At 35.7% G+C, this 15000-nt stretch overlaps 1 protein-coding gene across 1 annotated transcript in view; it reads right to left on the bottom strand.

Annotated features, from left to right (window-relative positions):
• The window catches only part of LOC106874289 (A disintegrin and metalloproteinase with thrombospondin motifs 6), a 131479-nt gene that overhangs the window by 16736 nt on the left and 99743 nt on the right, over window positions 1-15000 (bottom strand). The window contains exons 21-24 of the mRNA XM_089357432.1: window positions 10089-10302; window positions 9081-9260; window positions 6666-6828; window positions 5334-5465 (exon numbers count right to left, since the gene is read on the bottom strand). Of these exons, the coding sequence (XP_089213558.1) occupies window positions 5341-5465; window positions 6666-6828; window positions 9081-9260; window positions 10089-10302 (682 nt within the window). The 3' untranslated portion in view covers window positions 5334-5340. The remainder of the gene's footprint in view (window positions 1-5333; window positions 5466-6665; window positions 6829-9080; window positions 9261-10088; window positions 10303-15000) is intronic.

Below are 15000 nucleotides of genomic sequence, written 5' to 3'. Positions count from 1 at the left end.
ACAGGAGATGCGATGTACATACATACATGCATATATACATACACACACACACATATAAGCACACATATGCATATATGTACATACATGCTTATATATACATATGTATATAACCTACATACTCAAGCACATACACATGTTAACATTGACACATTTAAATAGACACACATGTATACATTCATATAAAAGCATGCATTTTACATATACATACATATGTACACTCAAACTTATATACACACATTTACACTCATAAACACACATAAGCATATTTACAGTATGATATATGGAAAATTACACATTATGATGATCCTTTTACCATCTAACAGTCTCTTTGTCTGTCCCTATCTCTCTCAGACACACACGCACTCAAATACAAACACAATGGAGCTTATGGATGTGATGCAAGGAAGGAAGAAGTTCAAAGTTCTTGAGTTTTATGAGGCAAATGACCCAACTATTTGCAACACCAACTTCAGGAAGCTAGCCAGTCACCTGACCTTTCTGACCAACTACCCAAACAAGCAAGCTTCATAGACTTTGTTCTGATTAAGAAATGTGAAATTGGAAATAAGATTTTTGTCATGCTAATGAAGACTAACAAGCTTGAATCACTTGTCCACGACTGCCCACTATCTCCAGACAATTAAGTCTGTCCCTTTCTTTAACATGTCAGTTCTTGAATCTCTCCGTCTCAGCTGGTGCTGGTCTTAATTGCCATTTGGTAATTATGATAGATCCTCTAGAGGTGGAGATAATTTTAATATATCAAGAATTTTTGTTGTATGGTATTTAACAGACTAGTATCTAACATGTTGTTCAAATACATACCACTGACCATTTCGAGTAATTTCTCTCAGCACACTTTTCCATACACACACACACACACACACACACACAAACACACATAAATACATGCACACATGTACGAATGCACATACAAATACATGTACATGCATGTCCAAATTATTAATCACACAAGTGCAGATATGTGTGCTATTTACAATGGATCTGACCAAGTTTGTTCATTTGCAGATGGTGGTGGTGGGAGGCAATTGTTGTTATTGTAGTAGCAAACACTAGAAAGAACTGAACAGCAGATCTTCAAAGAAGAAGCCTGCACCCGAACCCCTCACTACTTCATATATTTCTGCCCTTAACTTCTTTTCATGCTAAAGGAGCCAGACTACATCCAAGTCATAACTCCTGGATACCCATCTGCTGTCACATTTTGTATCACTGTCTACATCTGCAATTTGTACATTCCTGGGTGGTCAAGGTACCCTGAGCCAAGATGACCTGAATGTTGTAACACCATACCAGTGATACATAGGCTAAGTTATGCATTCTGAAGTACACTTTCATTCCTCTTTGACCAAATTCAGTTGGAACCCTTTACAACTGCTTCTGTCATTGCCTTTAATAGATCTTTTTCCCAGAAATTCTGAGTTATAAACTATATATTATCCATTTACTGGAAGCTCTCTAGACATGTACAATCAGACAAATGCTCTGTCAGTGACTTACCATATCTTTAACATATTGCTTCTCTGGGAATCGACATACTAAAGCTTCAGTGCCTAGTAGCTGATTTGGTAGAAGCCCACAAGATTATCCACCATCTTTTCAACAACTTTGGTTACTTTTTTGAATTCAGTACCTCTACCACTTGTAATGTTCTTATAAAATCAAAATGCAAAGAACACCCATGACTTTTAGAAACCTTTCTCACACTCAGAATTGTTAAAGCATAGAATAAACTATCCATATCCATTGTTAGCTGTCTGAACGCTGCATCCTTCAAAAATTGCATGCTTCTCAAAATTTATCAACACAACTCCCAACATTTCTATACATATTTTCCCCATTACAGATCTTACTGATCTATTTTTCTGTCTTTTAGTGTTATATTCTGTGCGCTATGCAAATACTTCTAGCTTTCATTACTGTCTTTCTTTACTTAACTTACATATCTGCTTTTTGTCTCCTCTTTTTACCTTTTCTGACAAATTGTATGCACTATATGCAATAAGATCATTATTATTTTTAACTCAGACCAGCACCACCTTCAAAATTTTAAAGGGCAAATATATTTTTATTTATTTTATAGTATTTGATGATCAACTCCAGTAAAATATATACAAAAACAGACATTTATAGATATTTCATTAATGCCACCCTTCAAAATTTGATGATATAATTTTACTCATTTCAATCAGTGGACTGCAGCCATGCTGGAACACTGCATTCTAGGGTCTAGTGGTTTATATTGATCCAAGCACTTATTTTTTAACTTACACTTTCAATTTGTTAATGTCTGTTTGTTGAACTACTAAGTTATAGGATATAAACAACAACACCAGTTTTTAAGCAGTGTAGCTATAAACATAGACAAGGACACACACACACACACACACACACACACACACACACACACACACAATGGGCTTCTGCACAGTTTCTATCCACTGCATTTCACTCACAAGGTATCAGTTGATTCATGGCTATAGTAGAAAATACTCCTATCTACTGTAGGCACAAGGCCTGAAATTTGGGGGGAGGGGGCCAGTCGATTAGATTGACCCCAGTATGCAGCTGGTACTTAACTTATTGACCCCGAAAGAATGAAAGGCAAAGTCAACCTCAGCAGAATTTGGCAATCGTAGAAAATACTAAGTCAAGGTACCACAAACTGGATACACCATATATCCATGCTTTTTATGTATGTGGGACAACAGAGCCAGGGAAAAAGAATGACTGCAACAAACATTAGTTCCAGAGTCTTTTGATGTAATTGAAGAACCTTTAGTTCCATCAAGAAAGATCATCCTGCCTCCTTTTTGTATCAGACTTGCCATTATGAAGCAATTTGTTAAAGTGCTGGATGAAGATAAACCATTCTTTTAATTTTTCAGCAGCTCAGTCTGAGCAGTGAAAAGATCATCTTTACTGAGTGTCAAGCTAATGCATTCCATATGTATATCCTCTTGTTTTATTATTGTTATTTTTTATTTTCAATTGATGATATGATATGATATACATACATATATATATACATGGTTGGCGTTAGGAAGGGCATCCAGCTGTAGAAACTCAGCCGAATTAGATTGGAGCCTGGTGTTGCCATCCGGTTTCACCAGTCCTCAGTCAAATCGCCCAACCCATGCTAGCATGGAAAGTGGACGTTAAACGATGATGATGATGATGATGATATATATATATATATATATATATAAGCAATGTTAATTCTCTAAATGAAGTATTAACAGTAACTGCACGATAAAGTGTAGTATATTGCCACTTAAGTGTGGCTGACCCCTAGGGGTGGATGTTACTGTTGCTTTTAGCCCCAGGAGGACATCTCCTCCAGCTGGCTTATCGACACACGACTGTGTCCTGTTTGCCAAGGGAAGTTATCCCTCTCACCTCGATCTGCAGCACGAACGTATCCGGATTTCAGGGTTATTTCCCTTCGTCGGCGTCCGACAGCTGATGACCTTGGTGAGAGAGACAAAAACCTGGCAAACTTATATCTTCTTTTCCAGTGAAATTCTTCACTGATATTGAAAAGGTGAAAACAAGCAATGTTAATTCTCTAAATGAAGTATTAATAGTAACTGCACGATAAAGTGTAGTATATTGCCACTTAAGTGTGGCTGACCCCTAGGGGTGGATGTTACTGTTGCTTTTAGCCCCAGGAGGACATCTCCTCCAGCTGGCTTATCGACACACGACTGTGTCCTGTTTGCCAAGGGATACGTTCGTGCTGCAGATCGAGGTGAGAGGGATAACTTCCCTTGGCAAACAGGACACAGTCGTGTGTCGATAAGCCAGCTGGAGGAGATGTCCTCCTGGGGCTAAAAGCAACAGTAACATCCACCCCTAGGGGTCAGCCACACTTAAGTGGCAATATACTACACTTTATATATATATATATATACATATACATGTATACATATATGTGTGTGTGTGTGTGTGTTTGCTTATATCTGTGCTTGTGTATATTGGTGTAAATACCTTCAACAGCACTCATGTTATTAAATGGAAGAAATTCTTTAAAAACTGAACTCAATAATTCAAAACAGTAATATGTTACAAATAATCAGCTAAAATTCTTGACAGCAGTTCCCATCATATCTGCAGTCTAATGGCTGACACAGGTAACAGAATATAACATTGGAACATTGGTACAATCCCACAAATTCAGGGATAGATGAACACCCAGAGCTGATCAGTTCTTATTACATCAGTCCAAGACAGAAAGGTAGGGGAGGGGGAAAGGACAACTGAAACTGAGAACTTTATGTTCCTACTATGGTCCAGCCCTCAGTTATGACTATTTCTCATATTGGTGTAAAAATGCCACAAACATGGAACAAAAGTGCATAATTAATTAATTGACTAAATTAATTGAATCATCTGAGCCTAAGCCAGTGTTTCATCAGGTCATGGTGACAACAAAAAGTGGACCTTGGCAGGATTTGAACTTAGAACATAAAGAGCTGGAACAAATACTGACTTGCCAACAACACAACCAATTTACTGCCATAAGGAGAAGTCTCCTATAGGCACATGGTCTGAAATTTTTGATGGCAACGGTTAGTCAATTACACCAACCTCTGTGCTTAATTGGTACTTATTCCATTGACTCCAGAAGGATGAAAAGCCAAGTCAGCCTTGGCAGAAATTGAACTTAGAAAATATATATAACCATGCATTATCATTGTACACCCTTTTTTGTTGAATCCAGACATACCACTATAAGATTCCTTGGGATTACTTTTCTGAAAAATTAATTGAGTTAGTCTGACAAGTAGGGATAATGTCCACAAAGTAGAGGCAATGTCTGCTCTCACACTGCCTGAATAAATTTCCATGAAACCAACCCCAAATGTTTACAATAAAAAAATAACAAACAACACATAATGAAGAGGTACTGTATTTTACTGAAATGTAATCGAGACTGTGAAGGACTATACTGGCACATCTTAAATAGACACTTTATCTTTGAATATAGTGAAGGATTGGGGAAAAAGTATCTGAGAATTACAGAAGTTGAATTAGAGAGAAATAAAATGAGAGGTTAAGAAAGAAAGAAAGAAAGAAAGAAAGGGAAATAGGAAAATAGAAAGGAAGATTGAGAGAGAAAACAAGTTGTTGAGTAACTATATGAAACTAAAAAGTCAATATTAAACGACAAGTAACAGAAGAAAAAAACACTCAAAAGGCTGATAGCAACTGAAAGAGAATCAAGAATATGAATCAACAGGCATTGCAGTTCTTTGGCATGATTCTCTTAAAGAAATACATTTGGTAAACAAGCTGTAAATTCTTCTTACATTCTCATCAGTGGTTTGAATTCTGAGCTAGCTGGCATGCTCGACAGCAAAGCCTTTGAAAATAGGGTCGATTGCAGTACTGTGATTGCACCACTAGGGGGCAGTATGCTACATGATATTTGTCCACACACTCTGAAATAAGAAACATAAAGTTAGCATTATGAAGAACTGAATTTCAGAAATTAGGAAGTATACAATAAGATTAACCCTTTGCATTTGAACTAACCATATCTAGTTCAAATATTCTACATGTTTTATGTTCAGCCATCCAGATCTCACAACTACCCTACAATGTCATTCTAAAAATAAGCGATTATATCATTGAAATCTTGAAAAATAAAATGCATAATTGATGCAAACCAACATGAATAAATATGCATTACATTTAACAGAGTAATCTCAATGCTAAATGGTTAAAATATGAAACAAAGTTAGTATTATGATGGAGAGAATTTCAGAAATTAAATAGTTTAAAATCTATATCTAAACTGCAAAACAAACAGAAATGTTTATCTTTATAAAGTGGAAGGACAGAAATGATATTTTAAGCTGTGGACAGTGACATAGGGTTGTAGGTTAGAGTGGTTCATGTTAAATTTCAAATGTTGCAGGTTGAATAGAAAATATAGAAATAGTGTGAGTTTCAGAGAATTATAAATCTTGTGGAAGAAGGATTGGGTAAGCTGTTTAATAAAGACCTGTAGAAATGATACGGAGAGGTTCTAACGGAAGAGGTTATGGTGGGAGTGTATCAGATAGATTAGGTGGGAGTGGGGTATAGAATTACAGGGCTCAGTAAAAGTAAATGAGACGTAAAGAGAAAGAAAAGAGTTGTATGGTATTTAGTGTTGTTGTTGTTGAGCTCCTGGTGAAGCCTGATCAAGCTGGACTATAATCAAGGACATTTCAGCTTTGACCATCTCATTCATCTTTTCTTAAATCCAAGACTACTACTGTCCAATGTCTCCTTCATTTTGCATTTCTTAAGACAGGTGAGTGTTATTCAAGGAACATTTTGGATGTTATTTCTAGCAGAGTATGCCATTATTATCATCATCTTCATCATCATCATCACCATTAGATGATGATAATGATGGTGGTGGTGGTGGTGGTGGTGGTGGTGATAATGATGACAGCTAGTGGCCACATGCTGCCTACCTCTCTCCAGTTAATGTCGCCAGGTAATGCTAGTATGCTGGCAACACTAAGCTTTATACATGAACTGTATCTGTTGTCTGTCAACTGAAAAAAGGTGCCTTTGTAGCAAAGTTCTTTGACAAAAATAAAATAAAATACAGTAAAAGATCCCAAAATAAGTTGGGATCCACTAACCTTCAGTTCCCTCTTTATTTTCTTCTGTGTGGGGACATGGGGTATTACATTCCTGGACAGAGGGGGGTTTTCTTCGACGAGCACACTTATTACTTGGACTCCCTGTTGAAGTCCTACACTTCACAGTCCGATGTTTCTTCCCAGGACCACAAGAAACTGAACACTGAAATGGAATTTAAGTAATTTTTTCCTTTATTATAAATGGTATGCATCATCATCATCATCATCATCATCATTCTTTGACGTCCATTTTCCATATTGACATGGGTTTGATGGTTTGACCAAAGTTGGCAAGCTGGAGAGTTGTACCAGATTCCAGTCTGATTTGCCTTGGTTTCTATGGCTGGATGCCCTTCCTAATGCCAACCACTTTACAATGTATGCTGGATGCTTTTAATGTGGCACCAGCACAAGACACTTGCAGGCCAATCCTCTTCACCAGGAGCAGTGACCTTAACACTTCTGCTGTGGAGGATGGGTCTCTCAGTATCTCAGTCCATTTTAACATCTATTTTACAATACTTGCTTGGGTTCGACAGAATTTGCTGAGGCCAATTTTCTATGACCAGATATCCATCCTTCCACCAACCCTCACCTGTTGTCAAGCAAAATAACATTTCCTTATGTTCAGACATGTTTTTTTTTTCCACATGAAAATGAACAATACTGCTTGTATGATAGTAACACACATTTACAACTAACACTAAGTCAAGACAAAAAGATACACCATACACTGACACACAGAGGAAGGGGCATCTGGTTGAAGAAAATCTACTTCAGTGAATTCTGTCTGAGCCATGCAAGCATCAAGTGGACATTAAATTGATGATGATGATGATTAATGGTATTGATTGTATTGAATGGTAAAAAAAGATAAATTATAATGGAAAACCCAAACTAATTTTTTAAAATCTCATCTGTTTAAATAGAACATTTATTCAATGACTTCTGTCTAAGCACAAAATTTTATCATTTTAATCAGCACTAAAGAAGTGAAATGTAATTTTTTGAGGTTCTGGTTTTTTTTTCTTTTTTTCTCACAGAGATTTCTTCCTGTCTCTTAGACTCAGCTGTGACAGCATTATATAAATTCTATTCTAGTTATCCTCCAGGCATATACAGTGGAATTTCATCATGGCTTATATACCACTCTCACTGAATCAATGAAAATCTATAATGTAGGAAGGTTGTAAGTATACAACAAGAGACACAACAACCTCTTCTTTCCATCTTTCCCAGTCATTGAATAACGTTAAGCTTCCTCTCAATTTGCTTCACTGCAAGGTTCATTGACATAATTATGTTAAGATATATTGCATACAGAAGCAGAACACACCTGTGCCAGCACCACATGAAAAGCACTCATGCTAGTACCATGTAATAGCATTCATGCCAGCACCACGTAAAAGCATCTCTGCTGGTACCATGTAAAAAGCACTCAGCACACTCTGTGAAGTAGTTGGCATTAGGAAGGGCATTCAGCCATAGAAACCAAGTGAAGTCAGACTCAAACCTAGCGCAATTCTCCTGCTTGCCAGCTCTGGTCAAACCATCCAACCTATGTCAGCATGGAAAACAAACATTAAAGGATGATGATGATGATGATTATAGTGACTTGATTTATTTAAATAATCAACACTTCATTATGCAAAATAACACACTCTAAATTAACAAAGAACATTAATAAAAATAAATATTCTCTTATTTAATGTTGTTTTCAATATTTTAAACCTGATCACATCTCCACTCATGTTCACTATTCACTGCATTCACCTCTGTCCCTACCTCTCTCCATCTACCTCTCTATTTTCACACTCTCATGAACTTACCTACCCATTCACCCAGTTCAGTCCTTTGGATCACTTTCTCTTACGTTCACTTTCTTGTAACTTAAGGGTACACCCTATCATCTCTTCACTGTCTTCTCTCCGTTTCCAACTGGATACCTACCTATCTCCTCCACTGTAAGATACCTGTTTTTGTCCCTCTGTGATATTTTAACCTGGCATAATGTCACCTGTCTGAACACTAGATCCCAACTCATTTGAGAGGTCTTGTCTTTCAAGTTACTTGGTTACCTCACTAGTGCTGGTGCCATGTACAAAGCACCCAGTACATTCTGTGAAGTGGTTGGCATTAGGAAAAACATCCAGTTATAGAAATCATGTCAAAACAGACACTGGAGCTTTGCACTGTTCTCTGGCTCATTGATCCCAGTCAAGCTATCCAACCCATATCAGCATGGAAAACAAACATTAAATGGTGATGATGATAATATCAAAACTGCCATTAATAGTATTCACAAAAAAAGTAAAATCTGAAAAAATATTTTGAAAAAAAAAATATATAAAAAAAAAATGATGAAATTGTGGTGACATTTTGAAAGAAATTTGACAGTAAATTCTTCAAACATACCAGGCTCCAAGGTCCACGATCCCAATGAGCTTGCTCACAGTTGTTGATCTCACACCAAGCTTGGCTGGGCAGTCGAGTTTTAGAGTCACACATACTTTCATCTAGATTCCTGCGACTACTGCTGGACACACACCGTACCTCTCTTGTCTTTAACCGATTCCGACCACATTTTGGTACACACTATGAAAGGAAAAATAAATTTATACATTATTATAGCATCCAATTCCATGCCATAGCTCAAAGTTATACTATATTTACTATACTACACTGTAACATATAGTACCATGCCACATCCAAAGATATACTACACAGTGACAATTACAACAACAGTAGTAACAACTGAAGTTGACAAAGTTTAATTCCTCCTTCAGTGAAGCTTCACATAATGAGTGATGGGCCACAAGCTCCTCTCCAGTGAGAGGAGTTCAATATCTCACTCAACCATAACACTTGGAAAATCAGTGAAGAAACCTCTCTATGCAGTGGCTTGTTCTGCAAGAAACAGCAACCATATTTTCACAAATCAAATCCTACCTACTCAAAACAGGAATGACACATAGAATAATGTAGTCATAGATATAGAAAAAGGAAAAATGGTCAAAACTGTGATATTTTCTATTATTATTATTGCATGATCACAGCTGATCAGGAACTTGACAACAATTAACAAATTTTGTTGTGTCTAGGGAGAGTCATTATGCCAATATTAATAACACACTCACTGGTTCAATTCCATTCCTTTATTATTAGTCTATTGGTTAAATATCTATCCAAATAGCTAACCAATCATTTGTTTAATTTGTTGGTTAAACAGTCAGTTGTTTGTTTTGTTTTTTATTCATAACGACTCACCCTAGGCACAACAAAATTTGTTTCAACACATGAATTCACATAAAAAATCTTCCAGACCAAACAGAGAAATGAAACTAACAACTTGTTTGACCAAATGAAACATGTGCATTTCATTATTTAAACATTTTTTCTAATATCTAAAGAATATAAACTCACCTCAGACCACTCCCAGGCCAGCCATATTGGTGGACAAACTTTATGGTTACAAGACTCTTGAGATTGCGGAGGTACTTGTGTGTTAGCACAGTCTTTATCTTCCAGAATCACCTGTTCATTGTCATCAATAAACTGGATGCATATCACTGACCGTTTCCTGATGCCACCTGCACCACAACTCTGGCTACATTCAGTCCAGTTCCCAGTTTGCCACCTGGAAAAGGAGTAGAGGTTGTAATCCTGGCACAAGGTTTATTTTTACAAGAGTCTGATAACAATCTCTCAGGATATATAGGATATATACATTATATATATATATATATATATATATATATATATATATATATATATATATATATATACTTTATTAATAAAGTTGCAAAGACATCATAAAAACTATTACTCAGAGTTTCACATTCCTGTTTGATGAACAGGAACATGAAACTCTGAGTAATAGTTTTTGTGATGTCTTTGCAGCGTTATTAATAAAGCATATTACTCTACTTCCAGTATTCGAGTACTATTTTTTCCACCTTGTTTCACATTTATATGCTTATTCTGGTAAATACACACACACGAGGGGACACTGAAAAGTTCCTGGCTTTGGGTAAAAGAAAATACAGGAGGATCAGTTAATTATGATTTTATTGAACATATTCCCCTCCCAGATGCACGGACTGATTGTAACAGCCCTTCAGTTTTTCTAAGCCCTGTAAAAGAACTCAGAAGTTCGGTTATCCAACTAAGCTTTTCATACCTTTAAAGCACCCCTCTCATGTATATATGTATATAAATGCTGAAGAGCATAGGCTCGAAATGTAAAAGATTTTCTCACCTTCCTGAACATTAAACTAATACACCTGTTTGTTGTTGACACACCCATCTTCATCTTTTGTTTTTCTGTAAATCTCAACTATATATATATATATATATACATGCACATACATACACACACACACACATACATATGTATATATACACACACATATATATATACATATATATACATGCACACACACACATACATACATACATACACATATATATGTGCATATATATATATATATATATATAATGTTGAAAGATGTAAAAGGCTAAACAATGCAAAAAGATTTTAAGATGAGGTAATGTAAACTAAAAGTAAGTTACCTAGTAATCTTTGGTCCTATGTGTATCCAATATTTTGGAACATACAAGTCCCTTCTTCAGGGTTAAAAAGGAACTGTCCTTGTTTAGATGTTTCTTGTCGGAGATAAAATTATTTTATGATTATATTTGAATTTTCAAGCATTTCTCTTCTTTGTGAATGTTAGTGATGTCAATTATTAACTTATCGCTCCACAAATCAATTTCCATTACCTTCTTTCTATAATGTAGCAAATGTGTCTGTGTGTGTATGTCATGTTATGTATTGTGTGCCCAGCTCCAATCTATTATTTATTTTTGGGCTTAATTTATAGATAATCAAAGCTTCCTTAATTCTATTGGCTTCAATAGTAACTTTAATTTGTTTGTTGGTATTTTACATTTATCAGTGTGTTTTTTGAAGGAGGATGTGTTGAGATGTTTCTTAATGCGAGTATGCAAAGTTCGAATTGTGCTGCCTATATAAAACTCCTTACATATATATATATATATATATATGTAACTAACATTCACGAAGAAGAGAAACACTTGAAAATTCAAATATAATCATAAAATTATTTTATCTCCAACAAGAAACATCTAACCAAGGACAGTTCCCTTTTAACCCTGAAGAATAGAGGGCACTAAAATGTTCGGACAGATAAATGACACAAAGGCAGACAAGAGAAACAATTAGAAGGACAGGCAGAAAAGACGGTCATTCTCGGCTTCCTTTCTTCAGTCAAGTACCAGAAGTCACGACCATTTCAGACAGTTACACTTGAGATGGTTCGATCTGGTTGTCCCCCAAAAAGTCTAAGCTAAGAGCATTAAACCCCTTTGTAAGAAAGCTAGTGTATGTGTACAGCAACAAAGACAAAAATTTTTTTTTTAAATGGAGAACATGGTACAGAATTATGAATACAAAAAACAAGAAATAACAACAGGCGTCTTTCAACTGTGAACGATTCAAATTGAGCTGGTGTGTATAGAGTGAAAGCCTAAAGGCAGGAACATTGGAGATGGACACAAAATGTATTGACGGTCGGTAGTCAGGCCAAGAAAGAAAGAACATGGCTGGCCAAACACTGGTCACATGGAAGAGGAGAAATGGGTAGGGGACAGCAGTATTGAAGGATTAGAAAAAAATCAGAGACAAAGGGAATGATATATATATAGTCTGGATAGGTAGCACTGAAAGCTGATTTGAGTGATTTACACCATATGTCTAAAGCAAGAAATTTTCTCCATGTCAAAACACAGTGAATAGCTTGTTTACAAGTCCAAATGTGCTTTTACCATATTTGAACTGATAATAACATCGCTTATGTGTGTGTGTGTGTGTGTATGCGTGTGTGTGTATGTATATATATATATATGTATGTATATATATATATATATATATATATATATATATATATATATATATATGTAGGCATGCATATATGTGTGTGTGTATATATATATATATATATCCATACATAGACACACACGTGTGTATATATATATATATATATATATATATGTGTGTGTGTGTGTGTGTGTGTGTGTATATATATTTTATATCCTTAAACCGTTTAGATATATAGTATTACAAAGCAGAAGTAAAAATCAATGTCTTCATAAGAAGTACTTTATTTTTACTCGTCAAAAGCACAAGATTCAAAAACGCCCCCTGACGTCATCAACAATATAACAATCCGATGAGTCCATCTTTTAAATACACAGGTGTGTTAATGTGTATCACCATCTCCCCTTTTGAAATCGACTTCTGTTGGAAGTGAATTTTTTTTCTACACCAAATCTTCCTTTCATTTGAAACTTCCATTTGAAACTCAATATTGTTTCCGTTTTGGAACTACCTCCAACAATTCCATAGGCTTTCTTTTTTTTTGTACTGTTATGCCTTTGGTTCGACGATTTCTTGTGGAGTCGGCACATCAAAAATATTGTAGAGAACTTCCATGGGTACTTCTTTCGTCGTAACCCTTTCTTCAGCAAACCTTCTTTTCAGCTGATTTATGTCTTTTATGTTCCAATTTAAAGCCTTTTACCAACCCATTTTATTATTTTGTTATCTTCTCAACCTCCTTTTCCATTTCTGTACACTCTGAAAAATACCTTATTACCAGTTTTGAAATACTTGGTCGTATTTTGAGTGTTTTTCCCTAGATTTTATTTTTCTTCCAAGTAATAACTTGTCAAATACTGATCTAATTTTTCTTGTCTGAAAATGTATTAGGGTTTGTCATTACACAGTGAACTCCCAGGAATTGTGTCAATGCTACATCATCCACTAACTCATTTCTGGATTTCTTTAGTGCCTTTTTGAACATGTTCACAAAGCATTCCACTTGCCTGTTCAACCTTAGATGATACAGAGGAGTAGTGATATGTTCAATTGAGTACATTTTGCAAAAATTCTTGAATTCATTCACTGTAAATTGTGTACCGTCATCAGAGACTATGGTATCCGGGACACCATACCTAGCAAAATGTTTGTATAGAAAATCCACTGTTACCATGGAGGTCGGTTTTCTACATTTACACATTTCTGGCCATTTTGTAAAGCTATCTACCACTATTAGATAATATGATCAGTTTAACAGTCCTGCGAAGTTTATGTGCAGCTTGGTCAATGGTTGAAATTTTATAGGTGATTATTTCGCTGCAAGAACACAACCACTGCAGGATTTTACCAACTTCTCAATATCCAGATCCATTTTTGGCCAGTAAACATAACTCATCATAAGTAACTTCATCCTAGAAATTCCTGGATATCCAGTGTGGAATTTCTTTAACATTCGATTTTGTAGTGAGGCAGGCATTATGACCCTCTGTGCATACATAAGCACATTATCACATATTGAATAAAAATTCAAAACTGTATTACGTCCAATCACACTTATTTTTTTATTTGTTTCTTTTGATCTCATTATTTTTTTCATTTTTATGATAAACTCATCTGTCTCTGCCTTAATTTTTCTTTCCTCCAATGTCACAGGCAATTCATGCACAACGTTGCACAATATATTTTTTATTTAATTTTTGGCTCTAAACGCCACTGTCATTGTGTCTTCTAGTGGTTCACTGTATTATGGTATTAACCTTGACGAACCATCTGCATGTCCCAATTTTTTAGATGGCAAATACTCCATTTTGAAGTCATAATTCAGTAGGATCATCCCCCAGTGCTGTATTCTGTTGGCTGTATGGGTGGAGATGCCCTTTTTTGATCCATAGACCAACAATAATGGGCAGTGGTCTGTCTGCAGATGGAACCTTCTTCCATGTATAAATTTATGGAATTTTTCTTACTGCAAATATGATGGCTAATACTTCCTTTTCTATTTGACTAACTTTTCTTAGCTGGCAGTAATGAACGTGAAGCATGAGCTACTGCTTTCAGGCTACCATCCTCATATTTGTAAAAATCACAGCTCCAATTACACTTTCACTAGTATCTGATGCCACTACTATTTCTAAATTCAGGTCAAAATGTGATAATGACAATTCTGACATTAAGACATATTTAATTTCTTCAAAAGCTTTTTGGCATTTGTCTGATCAGTTCCATTTAACATCTGTTTTTAACAAGTTATTTGGGGGTGCTCTTAAATCATGCATATTTGGTATGTATACCTGGTAGTAATTTGCAAGCCCCAAAAATGCTTGTAATATTGTAATGTTTGTCGGGGGAGGCATATTTTTTATTGCACTCACCCTAAACGGGTCAGGTCTGCATCCATTTTCATCAATAATCTGCCCTAGATATTTTATTCTTGGC

Source organism: Octopus bimaculoides, chromosome 9 (genome assembly GCF_046866305.1).
Source record: "Octopus bimaculoides isolate indiv1 chromosome 9, ASM4686630v1, whole genome shotgun sequence".
NCBI classification, from domain to species: Eukaryota; Metazoa; Mollusca; class Cephalopoda; order Octopoda; family Octopodidae; genus Octopus; species Octopus bimaculoides.
The sequence above is the reverse complement of the archived record's forward strand: the minus strand, read 5'-3'. Positions and strand labels throughout refer to the sequence as shown.